Source organism: Rhinatrema bivittatum, chromosome 2 (assembly GCF_901001135.1).
Source record: "Rhinatrema bivittatum chromosome 2, aRhiBiv1.1, whole genome shotgun sequence".
Lineage (NCBI taxonomy): Eukaryota > Metazoa > Chordata > Amphibia > Gymnophiona > Rhinatrematidae > Rhinatrema > Rhinatrema bivittatum.
Window position 1 is genome coordinate 9,965,044 of NC_042616.1, and position 17,953 is coordinate 9,982,996.

Below are 17,953 nucleotides of genomic sequence, written 5' to 3' on the forward strand. Positions count from 1 at the left end.
GAAGGAGCTTTACCGGGTGGTGATGAAGGAGAATTATGAGACCCTGATCTCCCTGGGTAAGGATTGCGTTATCTGAGTCTTTATCAGACCCCAGGGACTGATTCACTGAGGGTCGTTTGTGACTTTTATTCTGATTGCAGCTCCCGCATGGCTCTGGGTCAGTACCCGAGATTGGTTGTTTGGGTCTTTTCACTTGAGATCAGCTCCTATATGTGGTCCATGTCTTCTGATATCTCACTGAGGACACTTGCTGGTGAGCTTCCAGATGGTTAAGAACATAAGAAGTGCCCTGCTGGGTCAGACCAAGGCCCTTGAAGCCCAGCATCCTGCCTCTGAGAGTGACCAGTGCAGGTCTCAAGTGCCCGACAGATCCCCCATACTTGATCTATTACTTGCATCTCACTCCCAGGGATAAGCGACGGCTCTCCCAAGTCTATCTGATTGATTACTCTCTTATGGATCTTTCTTTCAGGAACGTGTCCAATCCCTTTTTTTAAACTCCACATCCTCTGGCAGCGGCTTCCATTGCTTCCCTGTGCACCGAGTGAGAAAATTCTTCCTGCAGTTTGTTTTAAATCTGTCGGTTGTTATTTTCACGCAGCGTCCCCCCTAGTCCTAAAATAACCGTTCTCTATTTACCCCTTCTACCCCACCCTTAGTCATCTCTTTTCCAACGTAAAGAGCCCTAATCCCTTTAATCTTTCTCCATAAGGGAGTTTTTCCATCCCCCTTTTATCATTTCGGTCACCCTTCTGCCTACCTCTCCTCTGTCCGCAATGTCATTTTTTGAGATGGGGACGACCAGAACTGCACGCGGTACTCGACATACGGTCTCACCAAGGATCTGTACAAAGGCATCGTGATATTCTCAGTTTTATTCTCTGTTGCTTTCCAAGCAATTCCTAGCATTCGATTTGCCTTTTTGACCTCCGCCGCCGCTGCACAATGAGCCATGGATTTTGTGCTTTCATCCCCAAAGACTCCAAGGTCCTTTTCCCGGGTAGTGACTCCTTACACCGAGCCCAGCATCGAGTACCTGTGGTTGGGATTATTTTTCCCCGTGGGCATTACCTTGCACTCTTCCACATTAAATAAAATCAGCCTTTTTTTTTTTTAATATGTTCTTTTTTTAATTAAAAAAAAAAGTTTTTTTAATTAAATTACAAAAATTAAAAAAAATAAATTAAAATTAAAAAACAATTAAATTTTTTTTTTAATTATAAAAATAAATAAATAGTATCATTCATTAAAAAGCCCTCCTTCTGCATTTCTTCATAATCTGCTGCTGTTTTAATGACTCAAAATAATTTTGTGTTATTTGCAAAATCTGATCACTCATGAATATGTTAAATAAAAGAGCTCCTAATATAAACAGCTGGGGCCCTGCACTAACAACCTTTCTCCATTTGGAAAACTGATCATTTAGTCCTACCCTCTGTTTTTCTGTCAATAAGCAGGCTGAATTAGCCATTACATGTGAGTGACATCATCCGGTGACACTCAATGGACTCTTATCTCTTACCTATTAGAACTTTGAGCTCTACTGAGCATGTGCGGGAATTACCACATGGGCATTGCCTCATGAGCCTCTTCAGTCATTTTTTGTCTGAGTTGAAGCATGGGCATGTACTTTTTCTTTTCTTATTTTTTTTCTCCAAAGAATTCTTTAGGGCATTTGTTTGCCTCACTTAACTTTTCCTATTTGCCTCACTGCTGGTGCAGCCCCACAACAGCACTTTTTAATTCTATCTAAAAATTAAAAAAAGAAGAAATGTGTGAAAAACAAATCTAGATCTATTAATGATCATTGTGGGCCAGAAGAAGAAGAAAACTACATCTGTGAGCAGGGGATAACCCATGAAGTTAGCAACTAACATAGAAACATAGAAATGACGGCAGAAGAAGACCAAATGGCCCATCCAATCTACCCAGCAAGCTTTCACACTTATTTTTTTCATAATTAGCTGTTACTCTTGGCCCTTGTAAGTAACTTTTTGGCTCTATTTCTCTTCCACCCCCGCCATCGATATAGATAGCAGTGCTGGTGCTGCATCTAAGTGAAGTATCTAGCTAATTGTTTAGGGGTAGTAACTGCGGTAATAAGCAAGCTATTCCCACGCTTGTTTATCCAGCCTGTGTAATTCAGTCCTCGTTGGTTGTTGTCTGAATATAAATCCTCTTTTCTTCATTCCCCCCTGCCGTTGAAGCAGTGAGCTGCGCTGGATATGTATTCCAAGTGAAGTATCTGGTATTTTTGGTTTGGGGTAGTAACTGCCGTAACAAGCAAGCTACTCCCCTGCTTTTTTGTGAATGCAAATCCTTTTTTCCACATTTCCTCTTGCTGTTGAAGCATAGAGCAATGTTGGTGTCGCATTAACCGGGTCTGATTTTAAAAAGCATTTACATGCGTAAAACTGGGTTTTACGCATGTAAATGCACTTTACTCGAGTAAGTGGGCTTTTGAAAATTGCTACAATATATGCCATTGAATCGTCCATAGGATTTATTCGCATAAGTGCACTTTACGTGAGTAAATGGCTTTTGAAAATTGCTACAATAGTAGTTACATTTATGCACGTAACTCCTTTGAAAATTACCCCCTAACCGTGTGTATGTTTTATTTATTTTTATTTTATTTATTTTTAATTTTTATATACCGAAGTTCTTGTAAGAACTACAAATCACTCCGGTTTACATGAAACGATAAACTGCCCAACAGAGAGACGGGCTTTACATAGAACCGTAGAACAGATGGAACAATATAACTGGATGTCAATTTAACATAGTAATAAATACATATTATAGTTTAACATCGTAATAAATAAGTATTATATATACAGTTTAACTATTTAACGTAGAAATAATGACATAACGCTGCAAAATAGATATAATAAAATATGATGAGCTTTTGGAATCAAAGATTGTTGTACAGTTGCAGAGTCCTGATAGTAGGACTTGGTGCAGTGTCCATAATTTGGGGATACCTCATATTTAGGAAGTCTTTCCGTCTAAGTTGAATTGAGAGTCTGGGAAGGCTTGTTGGAAAAGCCAGGTCTTCAGTCTTTTTTTGAACTCTTGATGACTGGGTTCTAGTCTTAGATCTGGGGGGAGCGAGTTCCACTGGTGAGGGCCTGCTGAAGATAGTGCTCGTTTGCTCAATGATGATTTTAATTGTGGGGCATGCAGTGTTCCTTTGTAAGCGCTTCTAATTGGTCTAGAAGATGTGTGCGGTTGGAGTTGAGAGCTTAACATAATAGGAGCTAGATTGTTTGTCGCTTTGTGGACGATTGAGAGTACCTTATAGAGTAACCTGTGTTTAATAGGAAGCCAATGTAGGTTACGAAGGATTGGGGTGATATGGTCTTTTTTGTTAGAGCTTGTGAGAATTCTAGCAGCGGAATTCTGTACCATCTGTAATGGTTTGATGGTGTTGATGGGTAGACCTAGCAGAAGGGAGTTGCAATAGTCGAGCTTAGATAATATGATGGATTGCAGTACTAGCCTGAAGTCGGAGAAGTAAAGGAGGGGTTTAAGTTTTTTGAGGACTTGCAATTTGTAAAAGCAGTCCTTTGTGGTAGTGTTTACGAACTTTTTTAGGTTTAGATGGTTGTCTAGCCAGGCTCCAAGGTCTCTGACGTCCGGTGAGAACATGCTATTTGCGTTTGGTGGAGAGAGGCTAGAAGAGATTGTAAGGGGATCCTGGGAGACAATGAGCATTTCGGTTTTATTGGCATTCAATACTAAGTTGAGGCTTGAGAGTAAGTCTTTAATAGGTTGTAGGCATTCGTTCCAGTATGTGATGGTTTTTTGAAGGGATTCTGTAATCGGGAGAAGGATTTGTATGTCGTCAGCATAGAGGTAATGGGTAAGCTTGAGGTTTGAGAGTAGGTGGCAGAGAGGGAGGAGGTAGATATTGAAGAGGGTGGGTGAAAGTGAGGATCCTTGCGGGACTCCTTGCTCTGTAAGGATTGGATGCGATTCTTTGTTGTTTATCCTGACTTTGTAGAATCTGTTGCTTAAGAAGGAATGAAACCATCTGAGAGCTGTGCCTTTGATCCCTATATTGGCTAGTTGGTCTATAAGTATAGTGTGTTTTACCGTATCAAACACAGCAGAAAGATCAAGAAGAACAAGCAGGTAAGATTGTTTTTTCTCCAAGTTAACGAGGATGGTGTCAGTGAGAGATAGTAAGAGAGATTCGGTGTTTAGGCGTTTTCGGAAACCATATTGAGCTGGGGATAGAATGTTATGATCTTCCAGATATTCTGACAGTTGCTTGTTGACAATTTTTTCCATCAGTTTGGCGATGAGTGGTAAGTTTGCGATAGGTCGGAAGTTAGCTGGGTCTGATGGAGAGGCGTTTGGTTTCTTTAGTAGTGGTTTGAGGATTGCCAATTTTAACTGGTTAGGATCTCCAGGTAGTAGCTGTCATTCCCGCAAGCGACCCCAATGCCTCTTCTCTTCATTCACATCCTCTAGACTTTATGGATCCACAGTGTGTATCCCACGCCCCTTTGAAATCCTTCACAGTTTTGGTCTTCACCACTTCCTCCGGAAGGGCTTTCCAGGCATCCACCACCCTCTCCGTGAAGAAATACTTCCTGACATTGGTTCTGAATCTTCCTCCCTGGAGCTTCAAATCGTGACCCCTGGTTCTGCAGATTTTTTTCCGACGGAAAAGGTTTGTCGTTGTCTTTGGATCATTAAAACCTTTGAAGTATCTGAAAGTCTGTATCATATCATCCCTGCTCCTCCTTTCCTCCAGGGTGTACATATTTAAATTCTTCAATCTCTCCTCATAAGTCATTTGATGAAGACCATCCACCTTTTTGGTCGCCCTTCTCTGGACCACCTCCATCTTGTCTCTGTCTCTTTGGAGATACGGTCTCCAGAACTGAACACAGTACTCCTGGTGAGGCCTCACCAAGGATCTTTACTAGTACATTTAAAACAAATTGGAGAAAATTTGCTCAACACACAATTAAACTCTGAAATTAATTGCCAGAGGATATGGTTAAGGCAGGTAGCATAGCTGGGTTTAAAAAAGGTTTGGACAAGTTCCTTGAGGATAAGTCCATAAATTGTTATTAGTCAAGCTGACTTAGGGAATAGCCACTGCTTATTACTGGCATTAGTAGCATGGGATCTATTTAATGTTGGGTACTTGCCAGGTACTGGTATCCTAGATTGACTACTGTTGGAAACAGGATGCATCTGATGCATAGCACATCAATGTGCCCAATACACAATGCACTGAGTCATGGAACGCAAGAAGCAGTAGACGTTCAATGCACCAGTGACCCAGGCTGCTTCAATGCAAATCAAGGCCCTCCACTCTATGGCCTCATGATGCACTGAATTCACTACTTCATGAACCTATCATGCATAGTCCACAAACACATGATGCAGCCATGACACAATCGATGCAATATCGTCATCCTGCACATCTCAATACACATCTCCAAAGACCCTTCAAAGCATGCAAAATCATCCAAGGCAGCTAAGCATCCAACCTCATCCACACCACAGACACTTTCACCTCACCCTTCTCTTTTTCACACACCTTTGCTGAGAATGTCAGGTTGCCTCTCATCCCTCCAATTACCGGGGCACTTAGCCCCCACCTAGATTACTGGTGGAAGGGCTCCATAGGGCCACTCACCTCCGATCGGCCACCCATTCTTAGGCAGGAACCTATCCTGGTCTTGGAAGAGGATGTCCCACCACCAGGCCCCGTGATACTGAGCTCCTCCTGCTGTACAATATCATGACCCAGTGAATCTAGGCCTTAGTTTGCCAATATCCTTGCAAGACACTTCTCTCTGACCTATGCGCTGCTGAGTGACTTGGCTTTCTCCCAAGTTCTTCTTTATAAACTGCTCTATCTCCTTTTTAGATTTTAGTGCCAGCAACCTGGCTGAGCCCAAACCATCCTAAGAAGTTTCCCCTTCCCCAAAATGTTCCCCAGTTCCTAACAGATCTACAACCCTCTTCCCCCTCACCATCGTCTCATTCATGCATTGAGACTCTGAAACTCAGCCTGACTCTGGGGTCCTGAGAATGTAACCCTGTAAGCTCTGGATTTCAATTTCTTACCTAAGATCCTAAATTCAGCCTCCAGATCCTTCTTCCTGCACTTTCCTACCCACCTGGATCATGAGAGCCGGCTTCTTCCCATCACTCTTTAAAATCTTATCTAAGTGGCACACGAGGTCTGATCCCATCACACCAGGCAGTTACCAAGGGATCCTCATGCCCATCAGTCCCCAAGCTATCAACTTTCCAATCGATCGAATCACCCACTACAACAGCCATCCTAACCCTTCCCTCCCCAGCACAGATGCCAGGAGAAACATCCTTGGTGCGAGAGGATAAGGCATCACCTGGAGGGCAGTCCTAGTTACAGGATCACTTCCTCCCTCACCAAGGTGATGGTCTCCTCCCAGGTGACCTCGCCCTTCCAAAGCAGCACAGGGACTGCTTGACCGGAGTTGGGATCGCTCTACTAGGTCCGTGAAGGTCGCCTCTCTCTATTTCTCTGCCTGCCTCCCTTCCTTCAGTTTTTATTTATTTAGAACTTTTCTACACCGACTTTCCAATAACAGAATTACTGATCAATTCGGTTTACATTTTGAACAATAACAGTGACAAGAAAATGTCTTACAAAAAACAGGTAGAAATAACTTGGAGATAAATATATGAGGCCAGAGTTCTGCCACTCTGGCCTCCAGAGATCGGACTCGTTCTCTGACACGTGCAATCTCTCACCAACAGGCAGATAATCATACATGTGGCACTTGGTGCAAAAGACTGCATAGCCCCCATCACGCTGCCGGGCTTTTGTTTGCATGTTAAGTTTTGCTTTGCTAAAGATTTAAAAGCTGATTAAGGAGTAGATGTATCTGTAGGGGTTGTTAAATGTGATTTTTAAATGTATTAATTAAGTGCCTTTTAAAATCTGAGGTTTTTAAATATGATTACTAGGTTAGTTCATGAATGACCAGCAACAGGACTGAAATTGGTCAGTCACTAAATTCAGGGTTAATTGAGTGTTATTCTGAATCACTAATTGATTTGTTATTTTTAAGACTTTCCTCCTATTTGTGGTAATGAACTATATATAAATAATGGACTGGGGTGGGTGGGAGGTGCCCAGCCGCGGATATTCTCCCCTTCTCAGATCAAGTAAGTGACCTTTGCAAGCTCACAGTTTTAACACTGGTAAACAAATACTAACCTCAGCTAGCTGTCAGAATTAATCAAAGTCTGTTTTCCCAGTACACACACAATTCTAACACTGGCAAACAAATACTAACCTCAGCTAGCTGTCAGAATTAATCAAAGTCTGTTTTCCCAGTACACACACAATTCTAACACTGGTAAACAAATACTAACCTCAGCTAGCTGTCAGAATTAATCAAAGTCTGTTTTCCCAGTACACACACAATTCTAACACTGGTAAACAAATACTAACCTCAGCTAGCTGTCAGAATTAATCAAAGTCCGTTTTCCCAGTACACACACAATTCTAACACTGGCAAACAAATACTAAATTTTACTAGCTGTCAGAATTAATCAAAGTTCGTTTTCCCAGTACACACACAATTCTAACACTGGCAAACAAATACTAACCTCAGCTAGCTGTCAGAATTAATCAAAGTCTGTTTTCCCAGTACACACACAATGCTGACACTGGCAAACAAATACTAACTTCTACTAGCTCACTGTTACATCTGTCGGTCGCAGACGGCTGCGACAACTTCTGCTCGCCTCTTTTCTCTGCTACTACTCCATTGGGGAGAATGGCGGCCTCCGCCAGCTGCTGCCGACCTGCCTGCCATTCCCGGGACAGCGTTGGCGCTGCCGACTGCCATCTTGACCTCAGGATTACTTAGGCGTGCGTGCGCACACACAGGTCAGTCTTGAACACCGCTTGGCAGGAACCTCGGGGGTGTCCCCGTCTGATGATGTCTCTGACCCCGGATACTTAAGCCGACTGAACCTGATCTCCTACGACTTGGCATCGAGTTTCCTCGTTGCTGATTCCGCATTTCACTCTACGGACTCCGACCCAGCATTTACTCTGGCGATACATCCTCCGGGTACCCGCTCCTCGGGGGCCCTTTCCTATCTTGGCTATCCGCTCCACAGAAGGCCTTCTATCTGGGACTATCGCTTCACCCCGCTGCAGGGTACACCGGCAGGGTTCCTCACAAGAGCAGGAATGACTTATGAGGAGAGATTGAAGAATCTAAATATGTACACCCTGGAGGAAAGGAGGAGCAGAGGTGATATGATACAGACTTTCAGGTACTTGAAAGATTTTAATGATCCAAAGACAACGACAAACCGAGCCATCTTACCAAAGGACCTCATCAGTGTACCCCGCGCTGCGGGCCACTACCATCCCTGCTCTTCGTGAGGAACTCCGTTGGCATACCCTGCGCTGCAGGCCACTACCAGACTACTCTCAAGAGGTATTCCCTCTGGGCATAGCCCACCACACAGACATTGTGTCCTCTGACACTACCCGCTCCTTGGATAGTGTCTTTCTTTCTCTCTATACAATAAAGACTCTGTTCCACAGCTGTGTCTGACGTCACCGAGACCTCGCCTCCCCGACAGTGAGACTCACAGGGCTCCTCCCTGTGGGTGGTACCATCACTCCCATCGGCCCAGGGGCCCACTAACACACAGGACCCTAACACTCACAGAATTAATCAAAGTCTGTTTTCCCAGTACACACATAATGCTAACAATGGCAAAGAAATATTATCTTTTACTAGCTAATAGAATAAATCAAAGTCTAGTTTACCAGTACAATTATGCAACTCTAACAATGGCAAACAAATACTAACTTTAAAACTTTCACACAATATAAACAGCCAGTAATGGTTTAACCATCCAACAACTTTTTTTTTTCTCAAGATTTAAGTGATTTTTCCCAGGAAGTAAAATTTACCACCAGCCGTTGACGGTTGTGCCGTCAGCACTGCGCCTGGATCCTAACTGAGCCCGCAGCAGTAGAACCATGACCACAGATCCCACAAGCCCAGATACAGAGCAGAATATGACCAGCAGGATGCAAGAGGCCTGAGATTTCTCCGTAGCAATCATTACCCTTGTGACATATTTAGCCTTGCACAAACACACCGGGGAGGCTGCAGCTTGTCTGCGTACTTCCAGCTGTCTCAGCTTAGGATTCCTGAGGACACCCTGACCCCCTGGTACTTGGGTTTCTGCTCCTGTGACCCGTGAGCCTGGTATTAGGTAGGTTGAATCTCAGCTTTATTCTGTGGATGCCAGAGGATCATTTTTCTTTTCTCTTTGGCTCTCAAGGCTCCATGACATCTCCTTTTCTTCATGAAAATTCTCCAAAATCTTATTCCCACTGCAGCCCAGTAGGAACATCACAGGCACTGTCCCCTTTCTCTATATTCTCCATCTCCCCATCCCTTCTGTCCTCTGTCCTGTCCACTGCTCTTCAGCATTTCCTTCCTCTCATTCAGCCTGAGAGCTTCTCACCTCTGTCACCGTCATCTCACCTGCGTTTCACTTCTGTCCTCTCTTCTCCTACCCTTCCTCTCAGCTGGCCATATCAACCTAATCCTGGCACTCCATGGTAACTCTCATCCTATTTGGGCATACCAATATCAATCCTGGCCCTCCATGGTAATTCTCATCCTACCTGGGCATACCAGCCTCAATCCTGGCCCTCCATGGTAAATCTCATCCTACCTGGGCATACCAACCTCAATCCTGGTCTTCCATGGTATCTCCCATCCTACCTGGACATACCAACCTCAATCCTGGCTCTCCATGGTATCTCTCATCCTACCTGGGCATACCAACCTCAACCCTGGCCCTCCATGGTATCTCTCATCCTAGCTGGGCATACAAAACTCAATCTTGGCCCTCCATGGTAACTCTCAACCTACTTGGGCATAACAACCTCAATCCTGGCCCTCCATGGTTTCTCTCATCCTACCTGGGCATACCAACCTGAATCCTGGCCCTCCATGGTTTCTCTCATCCTACCTGGGCATACCAACCTCAAACCTGGCTCTCCATGGTAATTCTCATCCTACCTGGGCATACCAACCTCAAACCTGGCCCTCCATGGTAATTCTCATCCTACCTGGGCATACCAACCTCAACCCTGGCCCTCCATGGTATCTCTCATCATACTTGGGCATACCAACCTTAATCCTAGCCCTCCATGGTAACAGTCATTCTACCTGGGCATAGCAACCTCAATCCTGGCCCTCCATGGTATCTCCCATCCTACCTGGACATACCAACCTCAATCCTGGCTCTCCATGGTATCTCTCATCCTACCTGGGCATACCAACCTCAACCCTGGCCCTCCATGGTATCTCTCATCATAGCTGGGCATACAAAACTCAATCTTGGCCCTCCATGGTAACTCTCATCCTACTTGGGCATAACAACCTCAATCCTGGCCCTCCATGGTTTCTCTCATCCTACCTGGGCATACCAACCTCAATCCTGGCCCTCCATGGTTTCTCTCATCCTACCTGGGCATACCAACCTCAAACCTGGCTCTCCATGGTAATTCTCATCCTACCTGGGCATACCAACCTCAAACCTGGCCCTCCATGGTAATTCTCATCCTACCTGGGCATACCAACCTCAACCCTGGCCCTCCATGGTATCTCTCATCATACTTGGGCATACCAACCTCAATCCTAGCCCTCCATGGTAACAGTCATTCTACCTGGGCATAGCAACCTCAATCCTGGCCCTCCATGGTATCTCTCATCCTACCTGGGCATACCAACCTCAATCCTGGCCCTCCATGGTATCTCTCATCCTATCTGGGCATACCAACCTCAATCCCGGCCCTCCATGGTATCTCTCATCTCCTTCAAGCTTATCCTGCCCCCCTCATTCTTCCCTCTATCATTTTCTCTATTTATTTATTTATTTAAATTCTTTTAATATACCGATGCTCAAGACAGAGGTCTTATCGTACCGGTTTACAGCGTAACCAGGGGTAACCAATAAAATAGAAGATAAAGTTACAATGAACAGGGATTTACAGTACGGGAGAGTTAAGAGTGAAAGATATTAGTTTAACATAATTCTAATGTAACATAATTCTAACGTAAGATAATTCTAACAGGAGAAACGTACGTGACAATTGACTTATGAAACTAGCTTAGACAATGGTTTGCTAGGAATATTGAACTGTGGCAGGATCAATCCAGGGGAAGGGGAGGGGAACTGTGAAGATAAGCGCTGAGTGTCTATGCTAGTAGTGGACAGACCCATCAAGGGAAGGCTTGAATGAACAGCCAAGTTTTCAGTTTTTTTCTGAACTGGTGCAGTTCTGGGGGAAGTAGATTCCATTGATAAGGTCCAGCTGTGGACAAGGCTCGTTTCTGAATGGAGGTGTGGCTAGTGGATTTATTAGGAGGAGCCTGGAGAGATCCTTTGTACGCTGATCTGATTGGTCTTGTGGATGCGTGGAGTTTGAGTGATACTTTGAGTTGGAATGTGGATTGATGATAGATGGATTTGTGGATGATGGATAGGGTCTTGAACAGTATTCTGTATTTGGGTAACCAGTGTAAGTTTTTAAGGATAGGAGTGATGTGGTCTTTACGGCGAGAGTTTGTAAGGATCCTGGCTGCGGCATTTTGAAGCATCTGTAGTGGTTTGGTTGATGAAGACGGAAGGCCAAGAAGAAGCGCGTTGCAATAGTCGATCTTTGAAAACAGTATAGCTTATAGTACTGAACGGTAATCTTGAAAGTGTAGGAGAGGTACAAAAATTTTAGATTGTAAGCCCTTTTAGGGGATAGTGAATTACCTATTGTACCTTATTGTAAACCGATGTGATATCTCTTTTTGAAATGAACATCGGTATATAAAAATCGTAAATAAAAAAAATAAAAAAAGTTGTTTTAGGACATGTAATTTATGGAAGCATTCCTTGGTGGTGGTGTTAATAAACTTTTTGAAGTTCATTCTGGTGTCAAGAGTCACTCCTAGGTGTCTCACTTGGTTTACTAATGGTGAGAGTGGGTTGCTGAAGAGGGGGTTGTTGTCATTGGGGGAGATGACTAGCAGTTCTGTTTTGGAAGTGTTAAGAACTAAATTGAGACTTGAGAGTAGACTATTGATGGAGCGAAGGCAGATGTTCCAGAAGTGAAGGGTGCTGGATGTAGTATCAGTGATAGGGATTAAGATCTGCACATTGTCAGCGTATATGAAGTGAATTAAGTTGAGGCTTTCTAGGAGCTGGCAAAGGGGTAACAGATATATATTAAACAGTGTGGGGGATAGCGAGGATCCCTGGGGTACGCCATGGTTGGAGGGGATGGGCTGGGATTCTTTTTCATTTATTCTCAACTTGTATTTCCTATTATTGAGGAAAGATTTGAACCATTTGTGTGCCGAGCTTGTGATGCCGATTTCTGTCAGACGGTTGATGAGGATTGCATGGTTTACTGTGTCGAACGCTGCAGAGATGTCGAGGAGTGCTAGAAGGTAGGATTGACCTTTGTCTAGGCCCATCAGGATGTTGTCTGTTAACGAGAGTAAGAGTGAATTCCGTGTTTAAGCGTTTCCGGAAACCGTATTGGGAAGGATGGAGAATGTTGTGAGAGTCTAGGTAGTCTATGGAATACTTGCTCTGTTTCCAACAAGGTCATATACAGTTATGACTGTTTTATCTCTTATTCACTTCATCTTCTTGCTCTTAGACTTTGCTTTCCAAAAGGACTCAGCTTTGGTTGCTGCTCTCTGTCATGAAGGTTATCTTTTCTCCTTGGCAAACCACAGTGATGGTATCCAGCAGCTCCTCTCCCCCTTCTGCACTTTTCTACCCCTTCTTCCTCCTCAGTCTCACTCCTTTTCTTCATTTCAGGCCCCCTCCATCTGCCTCTTCTCCCCACGCACTCGCTGGGCAGCTGTCATCTATTGACCCTCCTGTTAGTCCCCCCTCCTCTTTCCTTACTGACTTCGACTCCTGCATTTTCTTCTTCCTTATCCCATCTTCCATTTCCCTTACATTTGGTGACTTCAGTTTTCTTACCGATGACCCCTCTGATGCTTAAGCCTCAAATCTCCTTGCATTAATCACCTCAATGGTTGTCTCCATTGCTTTTTTTGGACTTAACTGCTGTTTATAAGATTCCCAGTGCTTCATTACCATCCTAAGAATGTTTTGAATTCTGTTACTGATTTGCCTCTAATGCCTCCTTCAGGAGGTAATTTCAGGTATTCGACACCCGTTCTATGAAAAAATATTTCCTGATATTGTTCCTTGTAGCTTTATATCCCACTGTCTTTTCTCAGTTCTAGGGACTACTTACGTAGATCCTGAAGTCTTATCTCATAAGGCTTTTGGTGCAGACCTTTGTTAGATGTTTTAATGGTCACCAGTGACTGGTCAGAAATGTGCAGCTGTGTCACTGTGTGACACTGCCAGAGCAGTGATTATATGATCAGAAACCCAGATACATTTGCATGGTCACTAATGCATGATTAATGTCTTCTTTCATTACCAGCAAGTGATGGGATCACACAGCATATAAAGGAGGAGAATCGAGAAGAATGTCATGTGGGTATAGGATTGATCCCAAGAGAATCCGGAAATTTCTTTGAGAATTTTTCCCAGGGGACTGAGAGGAAAAAGACAAGGAACAGTCATCAGGAATCGCAGAAGAAGCCAAGAGATCCATTAGATGGGGTCACTGCATGTGAGAGAAATGACCAGGAGTTCACAGACATCCTTGAGCAGCAGGGACAGCTGCAAGCAGAGACACACTTCCAAAATAATAACAGCGATCAAATGATTTCTGACCTTCATCAGAAACAGGGGAAAGACAAGACATCCTTTCTATGTGTCTCCTGTGGAAAAAGCTTTGTTAATAAATCGCATTTAATATTGCACCAGAAAACCCACCCCTTCAAAACACCATTTCTATGTAATAAATGTGGGAAAAATTTCAGTCAGAGGAAAATTCTAAAAGCACACCTAAGTACACACATAATAGAGAGACCCTTTCCATGCACTGAATGCAGCAAACGTTTCATACGCAAGGATAATCTTAGACAACATCAAAAATTACACTCTAGTGAGAAAAGCTTTATTCGGAAGGATAATCTAATATCTCATCAGAGAATTCACACAGGCAAGAGACCATTCTCGTGTTCTAAATGTGGAAAAAGTTTCATTAATAAGACATACCTCTCTGAACACCAGAAAATACACACAGAGGACAGACCATTTTCATGTGCTAAATGTGGAAAAAGTTTCCTTAGAAAGGCAGATCTCTCCCAACATGAGAAAATTCACACAAGCAACAAACTCTTTACATGTGCTGACTGTGGGAAAACCTGCATTAGTAAGTACAAACTAATATTACACCAGGCCATCCACACAGGAGAGAGACTCTTCTCTTGTTCTGAATGTGGAAAACGTTTCCTTAGGAAAACAGATCTCTCACAACACCAGAAAATCCATATAGGAGAGAGACCATTCTCATGTAGTCAATGTGGAAAAGGTTTCCTTAGGAAGGCAGACCTCTCACAACACCAGAAAATCTATACAGGAAAGAGACCATTCTTCTGTACTAAATTTGGAAAATATTTAATTAAGAAGAGAGACCTTTCACAACCTCAGAAAATCCATACAGGAGAGCGAACACTCTCATGTTTTAAATGTGGAAAACATTTCCTTACAATGACACACCTATCACAACATCAGAAAATGCACACAGGTGAGAGACCATTCTCATGTTCTATATGTGGAAAACATTTCATGAGGAAGGTAGACCTCTCACAGCATGAGAAAATCCACACAGGAGCCAAACCATTTTCATGCTCTGAGTGTGGAAAAAGCTTCCTTCAAAAGAAAAACTTCAGAAGCCATCAAAAGATACACACAGGAGAACGACCATTCTCATGTACTAAATGTGGAAAATGTTTTCTTAGGAAGACAAGCCTCTCAGAACACCAGAAAATCCACACAAGTGACAAACCATTTACATGCACGGAGTGTGGGAAAAGCTTCCTTCAGAAGGGAACCTTCAGAAGACATCAAAAGATACACACAGGAGAAAGACCATTCTCATGTACTAAATGTGGAAAATGTTTTCTTAGGAAGACAAGCCTCTCAGAACACCAGAAAATTCACACAAGTGACAAACCATTTACATGCACTGAGTGTGGGAAAAGCTTCCTTCAGAAGGGAACCTTCAGAAGACATCAAAAGATACACACAGGAGAAAGACCATTCTCATGTACTAAATGTGGAAAATGTTTTCTTAGGAAGACAAGCCTCTCAGAACATCAGAAAATCCACACAGGTGACAAACCATTTACATGCTCTGAGTGTGGGAAGTGTTTCATTAGGAAGACAAACCTCTCACAACACCAGAAAATCCACACAGGCAACAGACCATTTACATGTACTGAGTGTGGGAAAAGTTTCCTTCATAAGATAACCTTCAGAAGACATCAAAAGATACACACAGGAGAAAGACCATTCTCATGTACTAAATGTGGAAAATGTTTTCTTAGGAAGACAAGCCTCTCAGAACATCAGAAAATCCACACTGGCAACAAACCATTTACATGTACTGAGTGTGGGAAAGGTTTCCTTCAGAAGATAACCTTCAGAAGACATCAAAAGATACACACAGGAGAACGACCATTAAAACATAAGAACATAAGAACATTCTCATGTACTAAATCTGGAAAACGTTTTCTTAGGGAGATAAACCTTTCACAACATCAGAAAATCCACACAGGTAAAAAACCATTTACATGTTCTGAGTGTGGAAAAAGCTTCTTTCAGATGGCAACCTTCAGAAGACATCAAAAGATACACACAGGAGAGAGAACATTCTCATGTTCTGAATGTGAGAAACGCTTTATTACTAAGTATACACTAATATCACACCAGAGAATCCACACAAGAGAAAAACCATTCTCATGTACTAAATGTGGAAAATGCTTCATTAGGCAGGCATACCTCTCACAACACCAGAAAATCCACACAGGTGACAGACCATTTACATGCACTGAGTGTGGAAAATGTTTTATTAGAAAGGGAGATTTCTCACAACATCAGAAAATTCATACAGGTGACAAACCATTTACATGCACTGAGTGTGGAAAATGTTTCATTAGGCAGGCAAACCTTTCACAACACCAGAAAATCCACACAGGTGACAGTCCATTTACATGCACTGAGTGTGGAAAATGTTTCATTAGAAAGGCAGATTTCTCACAACATCAGAAAATCCACTCAGGTGACAAACCATTTACATGCACTGAGTGTGGAAAATGTTTCATTAGAAAGGCAGATTTCTCACAACATCAGAAAATCCACTCAGGTGACAAACCATTTATATGCACTGAGTGTGGGAAAAGTTTCCTTCAGAAGGCAACCTTCAGAATACATCAAAAGATACACACAGGAGAACGATCATTCTCATGTACTAAATGTGGAAAATGTTTTCTTAGGAAGACAACACTCTCAGAACACCAGAAAATCCACACAGGTGACAAACCATTTTCATGCAGTGAGTGTGGGAAATGTTTCATCAGAAAGACAAACCTCTCACAACATCAGGAAATCCACACAGGCAACAAACCATTTACATGCACTGAATGTGGGAAAAGTTTCCTTCAGAAGGCAACCTTCAGAAGACATCAAAAGATACACACAGGAGAACGACCATTCTCATGTACTAAATGTGGAAAATGTTTTCTTAGGAAGACAAGCCTCTCAGAACACCAGAAAATCCACACAAGTGACAAACCATTTACATGCTCTGATTATGAGGAAAGCTTCCTTCAGAAGGCAAAGATCACAAGACATCAAAAGATACACACTGATGAGAGCCCTGCTGATGTGCTGCTGGTTCTGCCTTCCCAACCCATCTGTAAACAGGAAGTATCATAGCATCAGGAATTTTAGAGTCCGGGCAGTACTTCTTACACTGTACAAGCCTATATAAAGCTGGACTGTCTGGTTTAAACTGGGCAGTTGGCAAGTCTATAGTTGACTACAGAAAATAAAAATATACATATTTATAAATAAAACGTAACCTGAGAGAAACCTGCACAAAGAAGCAGTTACTACCTTAAGAAGCTTGCTGGGCAGACTGGTTGGACCATTTGATCCATTACTGCTGTCATTTCGATGTTTATTGGTTTCTGTGTAATAAAACTCCATACAGCTTTGATTGAAGATTGAAGATAATCTCTGAAGTGACTGCTCTGACTAGGCTGAATGAATGCTTCCTTTACTACTCAATCAAAATAATCACTCCCAAGTGTAACTCTAATCTGCTCCAATAATTCAAAACAAATTTGCTCCAACAGTGTGGAAAATAAATATTAAGGATGGTAGATGGAAATTTCATATACCATAACAGCATCCTGATTAAGGTGCCTGTGACAGAGTGACCCCTTTTCCCCTCTGGTTTTATGTGCCAGGAGCAAGCTAGAAGCCTAGTCCACCTTAATTCCAGAGGATGATCTATGCGCGGGACCCTGCAGGGGCAGGAAGGAGTCCAGAGGGCTGGGACCCAGCTGGGGCTGGGATAAGAGCACTGACCTAGCTGTGTTTAGGAGGTCCCTAAGCCTCCAGGAGGAAGGCAGCTCCTGTAAAGCATGATGGCCTATGAGAAGGGAGTGAGTGTACGCTGTCCAAGAAGTGAGACATTCTACACCCCTAGGGGTAGATTTTATAAATCTACACGCGCGCGAACAAAAGTACGCGCGTATCTTATAAAATCCGGAGTCGGCGCGTGCAAGGAGGTGCACATTTGTGCAACTTGCGCGCGCCGAGCCCTGCGCGCGCTGCCCATTCTCTCCCCCCCCCCCCCCCACACCTTCCCCTCCCTAACCCCCCCGGCCCTATCTAAACCTTCCCCCTACCTTTGTTAGGAAAGTTACACTTGCCAGAG

General features: G+C 43.2%; 2 protein-coding genes across 2 annotated transcripts in view; both read left to right on the forward strand.

The window, feature by feature from the left end:
* Positions 1–17,953, forward strand: part of LOC115083510 (zinc finger protein 189-like) — a 537,273-nt gene that overhangs the window by 73,430 nt on the left and 445,890 nt on the right. The gene's annotated exons all lie outside the window — the stretch shown is intronic.
* LOC115083508 (zinc finger protein 585A-like) lies at positions 2–17,838 on the forward strand. The gene is made up of 2 exons (XM_029587373.1): positions 2–56; positions 13,538–17,838. Exons 1-2 carry the CDS (start codon positions 23–25, stop codon positions 16,942–16,944), a joined length of 3,441 nt encoding a protein of 1,146 aa, XP_029443233.1. The 5' UTR covers positions 2–22; the 3' UTR covers positions 16,945–17,838.

What these genes read in the sequence shown, in the direction of transcription:
- LOC115083508 (XM_029587373.1), top strand. Translation starts at nt 23, where the DNA reads ATGAAGGAGAATTATGAGACCCTGATCTCCCTGG. An exon ending in TGAGACCCTGATCTCCCTGG is followed by an intron (nt 57 to 13,537) that starts GTAAGGATTGCG and finishes TTTCATTACCAG; the next exon opens with CAAGTGATGGGATCACACAG.